This window comes from Anomalospiza imberbis, chromosome 5, assembly GCF_031753505.1.
Source record: "Anomalospiza imberbis isolate Cuckoo-Finch-1a 21T00152 chromosome 5, ASM3175350v1, whole genome shotgun sequence".
Lineage (NCBI taxonomy): Eukaryota > Metazoa > Chordata > Aves > Passeriformes > Viduidae > Anomalospiza > Anomalospiza imberbis.
The window spans coordinates 14,818,109-14,835,006 of record NC_089685.1 but is presented as its reverse complement, the minus strand read 5'-3'; the positions used below and the strand labels follow the sequence as shown (position 1 = coordinate 14,835,006).

Sequence of the window (16,898 nt, the reverse complement as noted above, 5' to 3'; positions counted from 1 at the left end):
CCAGCAGTCTATCTGCACACATGTGGCTCTGGCAGTCTCTTCAGCAGCTCTGTCTCTAGCTTGCAACTGCTGACACATTTTTACTGTGATATGTTTGAGCAGGGCACTGTGTGCTTCCCTGGCTGGCACAAGTTCTGGCAGGCAAGTGCTACTGACATGGTTTCCAGAGCTGACTGGAACCAGCTCTGACTGTCACAGGGTGGTTCAGGGCCTTCTCCCACACAGCTCACACTGCAGTACCCTGCCAGTCAAACCCTGCAATTTATGCCTCATATAGTGCCCTATCTGATAGAAACTTGAAGCACTTGTCCTTAACAAGATTTGAGCTTAAGAACTATAGACACCCTATCACTTTTGCCAATATGAGAGATCTCTGAATTCCTTATGGGCAACAGGTCACTGAGCATTCTTCAAAACAGTTTAACTCAAGGTCGTCTTTAACAGAATTACAGAATTGTTAGGGACCTTTCAAGATCATCCAATCCAACCCCCAACTAATTTTTACTATATTTTTTTGCCAACTAAAATTCTTTATCAAAATGCAAAACACTCCATTTTGTTTCTGTGAGATCTCAATATAGAGGCATGGGATTGCCTATGTATTCTGGGGTTGTTTTGTGTTTTGGGTTTTTTTTTAAAGCTTTACAGGTTAGAAACTTCAAAGGTACTCCTAACTTCTTGTAGTTTTTCCACAGGAAGTAGAAGCTTTTCCCTTCAAAAGCATACTGTGGAATCTCTCTGAAGAAGTTTTGGATGCAGAATGGAAACATACACTCTAATAAAAGTACTCAAACGTTTCATACTGTTACATGACTCAGTATTCAAATATCAGGACATGGTTGCACGTCCAGAGACTTGATACAAATATATGTATCTTGGGTTATTACCAATGCCAGTAAGCACAATATGTGGTATCCTAAGGAAGGAAAGCCCAGGCTTAAAGAAAGAAATTCAACTTGTGGATAAAAGCAAATGGAGAGTTGTAGGGGAGACAAGATGACACCACAACCTAAGGACCAGTCTATTATAACCGTACAAAACTCCTTTGAGTAACATTATCAGAAGAGAAAGGAAATTTTTTGCGATCTCAGTTCCTTGATTGAAGTTTTCATAAAGCATCCAACACAGGAAGATAGTAATGGATTTTAAATCAAAAGTTCCATCATAAATTTATAGACATGAGAGTTTTGGGGGATCCTGTCATAATACAGCTTATGAGGAAAGTGAGTGGCACTAACTTACAATTCTGAAAATATTAACTAAAAAAACAGCATACCATTTTTGATCAGGAAAGACAGTGTTTCCCAAAGATTAATTAACCTAATTTTATTTTTCAATATTTGAGTCTAAGATTAGTGGACACTATATACTAGCAGCAACAAATGCTTCTAGTTTATTTAGTATTTTGCCTAATAACTTTAGAAAAGATCTAAAACAATAGATACTAAAAAAGAAACAACAACCCAACTTTTCAGAATTTATTAATTTTAGAAAACTTTAGGTTAAATACTAAATAAAGAGACTATTTAGCTCAGGAAAGCAGCATTAATAACAGTCTTTAAATTTCCAGTTTGCATAACATGAATTATAAGTGTAACTTATTCAAGTGTAATTTAATTATTCTAAGTAATTGTCACAAAGACAATGTTAACATAACTGACACTGAAGAAAATCACCCACATAATTTTATTCCAGTGTTTGCACAATTAAAATACATAGTAAGAAGAAACAATAAAATACTATATACTCACTTGGATCAGATTTAGAAAATGTATCTCTGTCCAAAAGATTTCTATAAAAAACAAAAAAAAAGAAGAGGTAAAAATAATCTTAGGTATGAAAAACTCTGAAGATGCAACTCAGATACCAATGCACACACATTGTTAACATTTTTAATCAAGAGTCAGCTTAGTCTTCTCCCCTCTTAATACACAAGACTTAGTCAGCACCAACACTGGAGTCAGCTTACATTTCATTTTATTATCAATTTTGGATTTGAGCAAACTGTGGCTCATATACTCCAATATCATGAATCAAAAAACAACCACATGCATGTCATATCTACATTAACAGGCATCAGGAAGAGAAATACCTTTAAATCACACAGGTCTACCAGAGATTAACTTGCCAGCTCAACCCAAAAACCTTAGACTTGACTTAAAAGATTAGCTATGAAATTTCAGAGCCATCAGGAAGTATCTCTAAGAATCTGTCATGGACAAGTAAGGTACAGAGAACTGATCCATACATAGGACACATCTAGGGATAAATATTAATTTTGTTATGGAATGCAGTCCCAATATCATAACCATACTTCAGCCAGCTGAGAATCATACACAGATGAATGGACTTAAATTAATAATTCTAAAGAATCAGGACTGGCCAGGAACCATTCTCAGCATAGCTAACAACATTTCATCAATGAAAAAAATTAAAATAAATAAATTTTAAAAACCGTCTCGACAGACAAGAAAAATGTTCCGAAAACAGGATGTCATTGAAAAGAGACAAGAAAGAGCTAATAAACTTTGGAAGGTATTAAACTTAACAGCAAAAATGCAGCATATCTACATGGAGCTGGACATACAGCAGTTATGTCAAAAATAGTCCTAGACATTACAGTTGACCACAAATTGAACGTAAGTCAGGAGTCTTGTACCTTTGGGAAAAAAGCATACTGGAATACACAAACAAAAATGCCATTTTAGACTAATAGTCTGCTCTTCATAATACTGATAAACACTCAATTCAAACAATAATGTTTTGGACACTCCAATTTCTTGCAATCTAAGACAGATATGGAGCCACCGGAGTTCAGAGAAAACAGAAATAATTGTAAGTATACAGACTGTATCTATGAGGGAAATTCTGCTACAAATGGAAGCTGACCTCAATGTAGACAGTGTAGGAACAGGTTTAACCACAAATTGGATCTTCTGCACCCCAGGCACAGAAGATGAACTTTATTCCATTGTTTTACCATCTTTCACTGTTAAAGGTGGGAGACATGATGTGAAATCTCCATTGAATTCAAGAACAAGTCAGAAAGCTACAATTTCTAGTAAAGGTCTTTGATCCTACCTCAGAGCAAAAGTAAGGATTAAACAACCATTTTCTATCCCTTACGGCTGATTATTTTTAATAACCAACAGAGCCTCTTCAAGGGTCACCATTAACTACTCTCATTCAGATCTAAATTGCATTATTTTTGTGCTACTGAACAGTGCTGAAAAGCATATTCATATTTTGTTCAATAGAGGTGTTCTAAGTGGTCCAATTAAGACTTCAGCAATGAAAAGATATCATATTCCAAATTTAGGTATTGCCAAGTTCACACTTCAGAACAAGCAATATGAACAAAAAAATAGCTTGAAAAGAAGATCGGACAGATCTGTTTTATTTAATCTAGCCAAAGTACGCACTAGCTTTAATATCAGTACTTGGGAACACACCTGAATTCTGCACACACAAATTATTCTGAACTTCTCTAGTCCATTCAGAAATGTAATTTTTATGCATACAATTATATGTGAAACTGTATCCCACATTAAGAAGTATTAAGAAACCCAGGAAAATCAGTGAACCCAAATCAGTAGTTGACAACAATCACTACAAACTGCTTTAAAAGACAGTACAGCAAGTTCTGCAATACTGGAATTGCCAACCCAAAATGAAAATTGCCTCCTAATCCTCCTTAATTATACGTACCTAGATACACCACTAATTCCTGGTAACTAGAATTGGATTATCCCAAAATGAACTGCAATAAAACCTCAAAATTAGACTTATATGGAACAAATAGTCCATTAGATTTTGGAACAGGCCTCCCATACTCACCATTAGAAATCTAAACAATTTTAATTCCTCTGCAAGATGACCATACAATGACCTTATAATTGGTATGTTAGTGCTTGTCACTTTAGATTAGGATTAAGGAATTTTAGTCATGCTTATACTGAGATAAGGTGCTTTGAGTTCTTTAGATATTTCCTACTCTTCATGTGTTCCTTTTTAAGTTTTGTTCTCCTCTATTTTCCCATATACATACTAACATAAAGAGTGGCTTGGTACTGTAAATCTTAGTCTATCCTGATACTTCCAGCAGCTGCCATAGGAACAGCATAAAAAGAAGGTAAGACTCTGTAGATGAAAATCTACAGGTTCTTAAAGAATCTTAAAGAATCTAAAGATAAAGAATCTTTAATGAGTTAAGAATATTTCTACAGAAGCAGTGTTCCTGAAAGGATTGCAAAGGTAGACACCCAAGTTTAACATTGTAATTCAGGGGAGTTTGTGCAATGAAGTTGTGGTTTTGAACTAGTACAACTTGCAACACCCTCAATTCAACCCTTCACACACTTTCCTACAAATAAACAATGTCTTCAGCAAAGTTTGCAGCATGCCTGATTGTCCAAATCATAAAGAACCAATCAAAATAGTAGTGTAGGAACTTGGCAAGCTGTTCAAGCAATGCAGCCAATTTCAAAAGGAATTTTAAAGAAAAAGTGCCAACAGGAAAAAAAAAGAAAAAAAAAAAGAAAAAAAATCTGATTTGGCCATTAAACCTAACACTTCAATAGGCTGTTCAATTTCATTTGTGTATTTTCATATCAGGAGAGTAACAATCAAAGTGCTCCTTTAAATAAAAGAAAACTACACAGTAACCATGCATAGGACAATCTACAAGAAATGGCAACACAAAATAGCAGACTGAATGTATTTCTAGAACTTTAGGGTGGTCTTTGTACTCTCAATTTTCAATGGCACTTTCTGCACATGCTGAGCAATACAGAGTGTATTTTTTTAGTGAGAAAAGCACTGTCTTTGGTAGTAATCTGTTTTGTCTCAGGAAAGCTCACAAACTCAGAAACCAGAAATATCTGAAATTTTTTTTCTTTCTCCTAACCAAAGTATTGAGAGAAACAGACTATTATTTTAACTGAACTTGGTGAGTATATTTTTTGTCTATGTCCATTAAGCCTTGCAGATAAAGAATGCAAAAAGAAAAGGAATTTCTATCAATTATGAGAGAGGAGGAAAAACACAAAACTTTTTTCTTGAGAAACATGTATATCAAACACCTATAGCAAGGAAGTCTGGGAATATCTGTGCAGAAACCATTATTCTACTAGCACAGATCTTGAAGGAATTCATTCTGCACATGCCCATTCTGGTGTGGACCTTCCAAAACAGTTGCAAGAGCATAGATGTCCAAGGGGAAAAAAATTAATAGTAGCCATGACAGTAACACTGGAAATGCTGGGATAATTTTTTTTCTATATAATGAGAGCAATTTCCCAGGGTGGGAAAGAAAGCAATCAGTAAATAAGATAAAGTTAAAACATGTTTAGCTATGCCTTACAGAATCAATTCGTTTGCATAGTTTCATAAACTCCATAAAAATTTATCAAAATAACAGTCTGGTGCTCAAGCAGTTTTTTAGAACAGAATGTTTCACTTAGAAGGAGCCTATAATGATCATCCAGTCCAGCGGCCCAACCATTTCAGGGCTGACCAAAAGTTAAAACATGTAATTAAGGGCACTGTCCAAATGCTTCTTAAACACTGCCAGGCTTGGGGCACTGACCTCTCCAGGAAGCCTGTTCCAGCATCTGACCACCCTCTCAGTAGAGCAATGCTTCCTAATGCCAAGTGTTTTATACTGTTTAATCTAAAACAAGTCATGTGTACAAATCGGATGCTTCAAGATTCACTGATCTAGCTAGCAGGGGGAGCTCACCAGGAACCATCACAGCCTTTGCTGCTTCCTACAGTCTCTCACCCACTATGCGCTATGCGTATGTTGTCGGATGTATGCCAAAAAGTAGCATTTACTCTCCTTGTCCACATACACTTTCCTTCAAATTTTAATTTATTTTAGTGATCAGTATCTGAACTTCCTTCTCTGTAAATTTTTTAAGCCTTTTTTACACCAAACTGCTAAGCAGAAGTAAATCCAATTCCTCCATCAGAAATTATAGCATTGTGGCCTTGAAGAAGAGACCACAGTATCTACAGAACTGCGCAGTTTAAAATCTGCTTTTCTAGTTTCAAAATTTAAAAATCTGTATTGACTGGAAAATGACTTACCTTTCTTTCAACAGCTCTGACAACTGTAATGAAAAATATGTGGCTCACTTCAGATTAATTTGTCAAAATCTCTCTGGGTGTGATGGCTTTATGTTTCTCTTCCTCTTTAGACTTACATTTAAATGCATGTAAAGATTTCTTGGTTGTGAAATAAAGCACTCAGCAGTTTGCAAACACAGAATTTGGTTACTCATGAAAAATAATTTTTAGAAAATATACATTTTCAGTATATCATATTTGTATTATATATTACAAGCACACACTAATTCTCTCACACTTTTATCAATCCATGGGAAAATGAATTGTCCCTAGTTCATTAAATAAATGCATTTCTGTTTCCCTCACTTAATGATGGGCCCACATCACTTTTTCACAGAAGATCCTGATAACGAAAGGAGCATCCTAATCACTTTTTAATGTGCAGAATAGGACCCATTGTACTCCTAATTGTAACATAACTGTATTATTACCTAGTAGGCACTACCCCTCAGCCTTAATGGTATCACTGAAGTTGCAATGATCAGTCCTAAGATGACGTATGATCCAAAGAGTCCACTCAAGTGAAGAGCCCACTTGACCTACCTGCAGAGTAATTTCACAAATTACTTAGTGGCAGCTTAAGCAGTCACCCTTCCACAGCTATTTACTCTCTCCTTCTCTATTCTGTCAGAGCACAACAAAGCCAGCTATTAGCCTCCAGATTTCTAGACTCAAAATGCCCTGGATCTAACAGCAGATCAGACAATCTCTCAGAATTTTACATTATTGTCAAAATAACTGATTTTCTTACAATAGGCTCACAGGTGAGACAAAAGTGACTCTACTGACTAACAGGCAATTAGGATGACCTGCTCCTTTCTGTTCAAACCATATCCATTCTTCAGGGCACTAGAAGAACCGGAAAGCAAGCAAACATATCTCTGATGTGCAAGCTTAAGAAAACATTCACAATATCTCTTCATAACCTCTGGAGAAGTAATTCACCAGAAAACAAATAATTTTCAGCCTCACAGTAACTTTCATTGTCAAGCTAAGAATATATTGATTCAGAAGCCATAAGGGAAAAAAGAAAGGGAGAAGCAATGAGAAGGGTAAGATCAGCAGTGTTTCCATGAGTTTTAATACAATCCACAGAAAGCCATCTCTGGCTAGATGTACAACAAACAATTTTAGGATGAAACCTCTATTAAAACTGCTGATTGCTCCTGAGGGTTAAAAGAAACCCAAAGGAATTGCCAAGTTTATTTACTCTAACACAGCAATAGTTTTACAGGAATTCTGTTAAAACAGATGGGAAGTACTGGGTTGTAAAAATACATTTGTGCAGATGACATAATCTTAGACAATCCCAGTTTAAATTTAAAAAGAAAGACCAAAAAGTGCTATCACAAACTGGTGGAACTCTGCTTCAGTACCAACACAAATTTCTATTTGAAACCAACAGAATAAACCATCCACATTTATGTTGTTAGGGCTGAGCAGGTAAACAGTCTCTGAACTGCTGGTGATGTATGCTGGGAAATGGCACCAATGACCACTGGTGGTCGAAAGAACTTTTCAATCTAGCGTCAACACACCACTCCTTTCCAGTTGCTTTCACCCAGACCATCCAAATCCATGGATATGCTGCCCTACATGAGATCTGATTTCTCCAGGAATGTATAATACAGCTAATACAGTGTTTCATTAATGTACAACAGCATATAAAACCTACAGATCGGTTTTGTAGTTTTTCTGAAACAACTCTTCAAAAGGTATACCTCCAAGAAGTATTTTTAAAAGGAAATATATACTATCAGTGTAATATTCATCCTTTCTCTGCCAGTGCAGGACTGTTGGTCGGTGAGCCACTGCTCAGGTGAGCAGATAAAAAATGAGGAAAATTCTACCACAGAAAGTCTTCATAAAAATACACAAAGTCACTGCACACTTCCTAGCACCTAGATGTTTTCCTGCTGCCAGGCCTTCCTGTATGCCACCTTTCTGAGGCCTAGGACAGTGGGCTTCAGCTGAGGGAGGGTGTTTCAGTGAGACACCCGTCAGTGTCCCACCTCCTGTCTGAGGACAACTATGAAGTTTACAGTGGTGGCAGGGGTGGAAGAGAAGGTCCTGGAAGTAGTATGATGTTTATGACTTCTTCCTCCCCACAGCAAAGACCCCAGCTGAGTTAACATGCCCTGACTTCATTCATCTGCAAGTCCATTCTACATCCACATTTACTGTACACCATATACAGCCTGTATTACATCTGCTTGAGACCTGCTCCTTCATCACTTTTGGTTTTGCCCAGCCCTCAAACTGCACTTCTTTACCAGCCACTGGTGACCTCTTTACAGCACTGGCGCCCTCAGTAAGGGGGACATCCTGAGTACCCTCTTTTCACCCTCTGCTGCCACACTCCATCCTGTGCCCCCACTTGCAAAGCCTCTGCTATAGCACTGTGACAATGCTCCTCTGCACTACACCATTCTGTGAGGGTCACAAATACATCATTATACACATAATAACAACTTGCTACTACTATCTGCTGAAGGAAATATGGTTATACCACACAATTATACAAGGACAAGCCAAAGGTAAACTAAGCAGCAGCCACCCAGCAACCAGAAAAAAGGTATCGGGTTTGGGTTTGCAGCCAAGTAAAACCAAACAAAGCTCCATGCAGCCAAAGGCACATTCAGACAAAACCTGACAAGACCTGACACTCCCAAGGCTGCATGAAACCTGAAGCCTGCATGAGAACTGAAATGTTAGAGGTTAATGACTCAAAAATCAGATTTGCAAAAGCAACAGGTGCTTTGCTGAGGTCAGATTTGCACCCTGTAAACAAAGGGGAAGAGAAGAATTTTTGGGTGTGGTGAAACCGTTGATCTTCCTAAGAACAGCCCAGGTGCAGAGGAGGTACACACCCACCCACCAGAGGATGACCACAACAAATGGAAAAGGCCAGTGAGAAGCAGATCCTGCAAGGTGGGGTAATGCTTTTTATCATGCCAATGTCCTTTCCTGATGAGACTCAGGTGTAAAACCACACCCTGGAGGAGGTATCAGGACACTCACAGGTAAGCCTGAAGGTATTCATTCATTCTGGTAAGTCACAACTGGCTCAACCTGTGCAGTCATGAGAAACGGTAGTCATGTCTTAGAAAGGGCCACAAATCTTCAAAGTCCCCCAAAGCACCCCCAGACTGTGCATGATCCACAGTATTTCATAGTGTAAGACTCCACTCCCAGGCACCTGGGCCTTCCCACCTTAACATATATTAACCCATTGAATCTTTTCTTCCCACCCATTACTTCCCTGTATTTCCTCCCATTCCAAACCACGACAGGGGGACTTCTCCAGCCCCGATGGATAAAGACTGTGACCACAACTTTGATCAAGAGACATTGAAATTCCAACAATCGAGTCTCAGTGCTGGATCCATGGGTAGTGATATCTTTCCTCTTCTTTTGTACTATTACCATTTCTTTCTTTTCCTTGTATATTTTCCTAAGTGATTTTTATGCTTTTATATAATTATATTTCTATAAATAATAACCAAAGCACATACATACCTCCTTTCCAATGTAACCAAACTGTTCTCAAATAAACCTGCCATGTGTATACACACTGGTCATTCAGTCTCGTTTCACTTTAATCCACCCCAAGGGATCTAGTAAGAACTTTCAGTTACCCCATCTCAGGGGTGGGTTAAAACAGTCCCTAGTAAGCAGAAAATCACTCTATGAAAAGCCACTGTCCATGAAGAAGACAGAGAAGTCCTACGCCGTTATTCAAATAAAAGGAGAGAGTCCACTCAGCCACACACCTGTGGAATTTCTCTCTCGAGGGTTCAGAGGACACAGCCCCCTTTTATCCTAAAATGCCAGCCACATATTGTCCTCTTCCTTTCCCCACTGGCTGCAGTAATAGGAAGGTACAGCCTTCCCAAACCACCTACGACATTTCCCCCTTGAACACATCATTTTCCTCCACAGTTTAGAAATTCGGGCTATGTGGGTTCTGCAATAGACTTTGTGCTGACCCATTTGTCTATTACCCTTAAGTTCAGGAGTCAAAATGTCTGGGTTCTGTAGCTTGAGGTTGGCGAGGCACTAAGACCCATTTCAAAGACATTAATGCCCATTTCTCCTTAAGACACTCACCCATGGAATTGTTTGTAAAGACATTAGCATCCATCTTTCCCATCACTAGCAATCACAAGACAGAACTTACAGTGCAAACAATCTGCTCTAAATTCTATTAGCCACACTGCTGCATGTTTAAATTTCAAACAATAAAGACACACAGGTGAAAACTAAACTGTGCATTCTATCAGGAATACCTCTACATGGCTATAGACACTGTAAACCATTTATATTTCTTCTCATCTGAAACCAGCTAGTCCTCTAGGCAGTATAATTTCAAAAAAAACCATGTAAGATCAGCCTTCTGTTGCCAGTCACACATAAACACTCCATGGACTTTTAATCCAACCTAGAAACACATACACAAAGAAAGCAGGAAAATGAAAACCAGATGTACAATCAAAATTCATTTTATATTCTGTATTTTGTACTATACAGAGTTACAAGCTCGAATAATTCATTCTGAATATCTCTTTAATCATTATATCTTTCTGTGACAGAGATGTCTAACAAATGATTAATATTTTAAAAAAACACAGAAGGTAAGTATGATGGCTGGAGAGACATGATCTTGCCAGAAATCAATGTCTAGGACAATGAAAGATATAATTTAACATACTTTTAGGTATTGCAAATATTCAGAAGTGGCTGGTTACAACTTTCAGACTGCCAAAAAAAAAAAAAAAAAATTCTGAAGTGGTATGCTTTGTTTGTTTGTGCAAGAAACTTGAAATTGAATAATTTCAATTACTGAGAATAGGGGTTGCTTAATTCCATTCAGCTCATTCATTAATGTTAGATTTCTGTGCAAATTGTGAAGTGGATAGGAGTGATCCAAAACAGGCATGGGGAACCAACTGTACTTCTGCTGAATTAACCGTGACAAGGTGTTTATGGCGCCTTTACGCACATAAATCCTGCTGTGGGAACACGGGCAGTGTAGAATTTATCCAACATAAACCCAGACCAATAAAGACACACTGCCTGATTGAACATAAAGCATTTCAAAGCAGTATTACCATAACAAACGTTCTGAGTTAGCAAAGTGACCCTGCACTGTGTCAGTATTTTAAAACCGTCTTTCCAATAATCATGTCATCTTTGATACACTACTAGAAGTCAAAATTATAAAACTACAGCTTCACTTTCCTATAGATATTAAAAAAACACTCTCAATAAGATAATTCTGATTGATGTGTCCATAAGTAAACATTAACATGAGATATAACAAAACTCTTGACCTTTTTTTTAACATAAGACTGCAGAATTATCAGGTACTACAGGAAAAAAACCTAGGCCTGTCCACACAGTAACCACGATAGACAGAAATCATCATTATACAGCTCATAACAAAAAAAATTAAAAACTTGAACCCATTAAACTACATGAACTTTGTGTGCTGACTCAGAGCACAAACTTCAAGAACTTGGGGTTCTCAGCATTAGATAAACTACTTTGGTCAACACATAGTATAGGCACTAACAGAGGGAAAATGGGAACAGAAGATGAAGTTTTTCCAAGACTTAACTAGATTGGAATCAGTGGAGAACATCAACAGAGGGAAAACAGGATAACAGGCATATGGCCTGAAGCTTACCTGAAGCTCACATGAGACCATAAGTTCACACACAGCTGGTAAGAGAAGAGTCGTGTCTAGACACAAGCAGCATGCAGTGCAAACACCCCTGTAGAGGAAGAGGAATCTTTGGGCTGGAAAACATAGTGAGTAAAAGGATAGAGTGCAGCCTATTTCCACTCTTTCATACAGACTGCACGGACAAGGTCTTGGTCCTTCACCACATGACAATTGTGCAAAATTATGCCAGGCAGCAACAAATAAAGATTGCATGGCAGGTGACAGTAACATTTTCATCAGACCATAAATGCCCTTCAGCACATGTGATGAAGGGAGAGACAGGGTACAGAGGGAGACAGCTACTAGAACAATTGATCCAGACAATAGTGGACAATTACCAACACCTGAGGATCCTCTGGGATACATATTTAAGTTCTTCTACCATATTCGAGCTGGCTCTCGAGTCAAAGACTTCTGCTTCCTGATAAACTACATCTTAGAGAGTTAGAAAAGAATTGTGATGTTTTTATTTGATAGGCTGTTACTGAGTAGTAACAGTTATAATTAAATTAATTTCTTGCTTTTCTAGCATTTTCAACGTTACAGCTAATGCTGGCATTCAAAAGTCATGGGAATGATATAAAAAACTTTTAGTCATAAAGAAATTCCAGAAAGATCATTGCCTGACAACGAAAACATTTATGGATTTTACAGTTTTCACAGAATTTCTCATCCCATTAGATGCATTTCTCCTAAAGGCTACCTGATGTGACCCTGAAGCTAAACCAGGGTGGCTTGGAGAATATCAAGTAGTGCAATGCCATCTGCATAGTGCTGGATCTAGATACTTTGGCAACACTGGCAGTATGAGGATGCAGGCAAACTGGGAAACGCTGACAAAGAAACTACATGGAATATAAACTGTATCTTACTCAATAAGGCAGACAGAAAGAACAAAGAAAAGAAGAGTCACAAATTTACTTTATGACACAAACAGTTTGCACTACTTCACTGACCACTAGTTACACCACCTGTACAAACTGGAACTTCCCTCATGTCCTACAAGGAAAACAAAACAAAATACAATCAACCCCCCCCCCAAAAAAAACCCACAAAATATCACCACAACAACAAAAAACCCCAAAGCCAAACAAAAAGAAAAACCCAAGAAAAAAACCTAGGAATAAATTATAGTTATTAACTTAAAATTGTTGATGTAAATTAGTGACCACATTGGTCCTACAACCCTTCAAGTACCAAGAATAAAAACCACAATGACCCAAACTGTTGTTAAAAGCTTTTCTCTCCAGGTATTAAGGAATACACAACTGCTAATTATTAAAGAATTTCCAGCATTCTCTGAATTTTGCAGTTTGCTCTTGCAGTCTTTCACAACTTCATTTAACACCACATTTCACAAGCTTTAGCCAATGAATGTGTTTACAGATGAATCACAAACGTGTTAACCATTAATCTCTGCCCCACTGTCGCTCTTTTTATACTCTGCTCCGAAGCATAATTTTGTATTCAAAAATTGTCATTCAGCACATACAGAAGAAAGGAATCTCCATGGAAATTCCCACCCTTCTGCACTTGACATCAAGACAAATGAATAAGTTTTAACAAAACTGACACGGCTTTTAACAACATCTACAGACAAACCGCTGCTGTAAACTATATACTGAAATTAGCTACAAGTAAGGTCAGGATCAACTGACTATGTTCTATACCTGCATTTCTATGTAACTATCTGACGGAGTATTGTGAAACATGGCAGGTTTACACAAATGATACCCGGAATTAAAGGAATTCCCATACTAAGTGAATTGGGTCAAATTCAACATAAATGCTCTGACATCTGTAACTGTGTCAGGCTATCTGAAGAACTTCAAAGTAAAGGTCCTGGATTGCTTTTACACATTACAGCACACCCTTCTCTGGACAACAATTAGTGCTTGTGAACCTTGCAGAGACAGCAAGTACAACGGGGTGTTAATATGTCAGCCTGGTGACTGTTTCAATATTAAAAATTTAATCTTACTCTATTTCTCACTGCTTCAGCCTTCTTTTGAAATCCACACTTGATAAAACATCAAATCATACTTTATTTACTAAGGAAAGAGAGGGAGTGGTCTGACAAGTTTAGAGCACTGGCGTTCTACCGTGGTAATAGTACAGGTAAACAGCAACATTACAAAATGAGGAGCTACATTATAAAATGAAGCAACGGATTGCAGAAGAAACTCTGTCACATTTCCCGTCAGGAAATACACTGACAGTTCAAATTTTCCGCTAGAAGCTGCCAACTCTGCTGGTGAAAGGCGTCACCGCTTTGCAACTACTAGGAAATACTTAAGGAAGTCGCGGAATGTGAACAAAGACGTGAATAAAAAAGCGCACAAATAAAACTATTTTTTAGACCTCTAATGAGAAAACCTCTGCATCACGGGAGAAAACAGGATTTTTGAAATACCGATAAACAAGTGTCAAAGGAACACAACCACAGACACTACATTTGGTGTTACGGGGTGGCATTCCCTCAATTTCTCGGCAGCAGCCTTACGGTAAGACATGACGAAGCGACACAACATGCCCGTACTCCTAAGTTTTGCAAGCGAGCCTTGAAGAACTCACGACAGGATTACTCCGGTCCCCGTCCCCACCACGGCTCTTGGGACAGCTCCAGAAGTTCAATATCTGCCGGATAACGCGCCCTGCGCGCTCACCGACGCGACTCCCGCTCCCCGGCGGCGGCGCGGGCAGGATGCGGGGCGGCGGCAGCCGCTGCCCGTCTCGGCAGAACCCGGAGCCGCCGCGGGAGCCGGCGCTTAGCCCCCGGGGCCCGCCGGCAGCAGCCTGCGGCGGACACGCCCGGTGCGCGGCCAGCGGGCTGCAGCGGGCTGGCAGCCGGCCCCGGGCTGCGCCCGGCTCTGCCCGAGGACGCACTGGCAGCTGCCCGCGCTCGGCACGCTCCGAGGGCAGGAGCGAGAGCGCCTCGCACAGCGCCGGGCATGCGGAGGGCATCCCGCACTGCCCTTCTCCGGCCCGCTCCGCTGACAAGCCCGGGACGAGAGGCCCCCGCCCGTCCGTCCCCTCCGACGCCGCGGGGCGAGCGGGTGGCGCGGCCGCGAGCCGCCACCCTACCTGCAGGATACGGAGAGCTCCACCTTGGTGGCCGGGATGCTGGAGCTGAGCACGTTAAAATCCCCCACGGACGCCATCTTCGGAAGCCCACCGCTTCTGCCCAGCTCCTGCTGCCCCGCCGGCTTCCCCAGCCCGAACATGGGACAGAGCGGCGCGGGCGGGAACGAGGGACGGAGGGAGGGAGGGAGGAGGCGGCGCCTGCTGGCCTCCACAGCGCGACGCCGCTGCCGCCCGTGGCGCGCAGCCCCGCTCCGCACCGCTCCGCACCGCTCCGCACCCGCGGGATGCGCCCGCCGACTGGAGCGGCGGGCCGGGAGCGGGCCGTGACGTCACCGCCAGCGGGAGCCCGCCCCGGGCGCGGGGAGCCCGACGGCCCGAGCGAGGGGACACAGCGGAGCCCTCAGGGGAAATGCGGCACCGGCGCCGTCGCGACCCCAAAGCGTGCGGGGAGGGGAAGTGCCCCGGGGGAGACGTGCCCAGGGGGCAGTCCCGAGCGATTTCGCTCCCGCGCCTCCCCGGTGTCTTCCCTCCTGGCCCTTGCACGGAAGCTCCCGCTCCGTCCCGTCCAGCAGGCTGTCCGGGGAATCTCCTCCCTATGCGTTAGTGGATGAGGAACCTCCCCGGTGCCTTCCCCTTGGCCCTTGCACGGAAACTCCCGCGCCGTTCTGTCCCGTTCCGCGGGCTGCGCGGGGAATCCCCTCCTTCCGCGTTCGTGCGTGTGCGGGCCCCCGCGCCCCGAGCAACCGCAGCGGCGGCGGGGGACAGCGCGTCCGGGCCGAGCTTCCAGGCCCGGCGCGGGGTGACCCTCCCGGGGCCGCCACCACAAAAGCTCCGGGCGGCGAACGCGCGAGGTTGGCGGGGCACGGCCGGGGCGCGGGGCAGGGCTGGTGCCGCCAGGGGGCGCGGCGGAGCGGCCCGGAGGGCCGGGCCCGCGGGGGCTCCTCGGGGCGGTCGCCGGCCCGGGGGAACAGCCCGGAGGTGCGTGCCCTCGGAAAGCCTACAGCCCTTCCACTGGCAAAAGAGGCGAATTTACCTCGGTTACTGTGTGCATTGACACGCTGGAAAACGGGGGCTTCACTCTCTCACACGTGCGCAGACCCTTTTTTTTTTCCGAGACCACCAATCCGGTTGCCCTGAATCTGTTCATAGTAATTCACAATAATCACAACTCCATCATCTTATATGTAATGTGTTTAATTTGTATCCATTATTATGGCATCTAAGTAGTCCCCAATATTTATTTCTTATCATAGCAGTTTGAAGAGAGATAGAAGTGCTTCCATTCCCATGTCACAGGTGTGAAGTTAAGGCACAGGCAAATTAAATGCCATGTCTGTAGCTACGCAATATGTAGGACGGGTCAAAGTCCCCAAAAATCACATACTGAAACCCAAAATCATTTATTGAATTCCTCCACTCCTCTGTCTGTTGAGTGTTTTACATATAGCAATAAAGAAGTTTAATGTGTTTATTTGTAAAAAAAAAAATTCATTCCAAAGCCACAAACATTATCAAAATACATTAATTTTGAATTTAATTTCTAGATTCTTGTTGCTGTAATTCACATTCAATGCTTGATCTCAGGTAGTACATCAAAATAATGGTAAGAGAACCTGAATGTGAACACCTGGTTAGCTCATAGCAAACAGAAGGAACAGCAGTGGGAATGCAGAAGACAGTAGCATGTTCTTATGTACAGGAGATATGCTCCCTGTGCACAGCACACATCTGAAACACAACTCCAGTGGCAGAAACTCAAGGAAGATATTATGGATGTTTTATTCAGAAACTTCTGACCACATCCCACTTCCAATCTTCTGGCTCTTTTTTTTTCAGGAGGTTATCACCTGAAATCTCATTTCTTTATTTTCATTCTCTTGTCCAGAGCAATTAGTTAAGCACAGAGCAATTTCTCATCATATATCTCTAAAGTACTTCCTCTTAAACCAATCTTTCT

General features: G+C 41.3%; 1 protein-coding gene across 7 annotated transcripts in view; it reads right to left on the bottom strand.

The window, feature by feature from the left end:
• The window catches only part of CPNE8 (copine 8), a 71,360-nt gene extending 56,077 nt beyond the window's left edge, over nucleotides 1-15,283 (bottom strand). For 2 of the 7 annotated variants that reach the window (XR_010998975.1, XR_010998974.1), the window contains exons 1-2: nucleotides 14,942-15,276; nucleotides 1,752-1,792 (exon numbers count right to left, since the gene is read on the bottom strand). Coding sequence is in view for 3 of the 7 variants with exons in the window: in XM_068189738.1 (XP_068045839.1) it covers nucleotides 1,752-1,792; nucleotides 14,942-15,081 (181 nt within the window). In the remaining 4 variants the exon portion in view is untranslated. Of the gene's footprint in view, nucleotides 1-1,751; nucleotides 1,793-7,883; nucleotides 7,907-14,941 lie in introns of those variants that run through there. The other 5 variants (XM_068189738.1, XM_068189736.1, XM_068189735.1 and 2 more) reach the window with 5 other exon arrangements.
• Nucleotides 15,284-16,898: the final 1,615 nt, after the last annotated feature.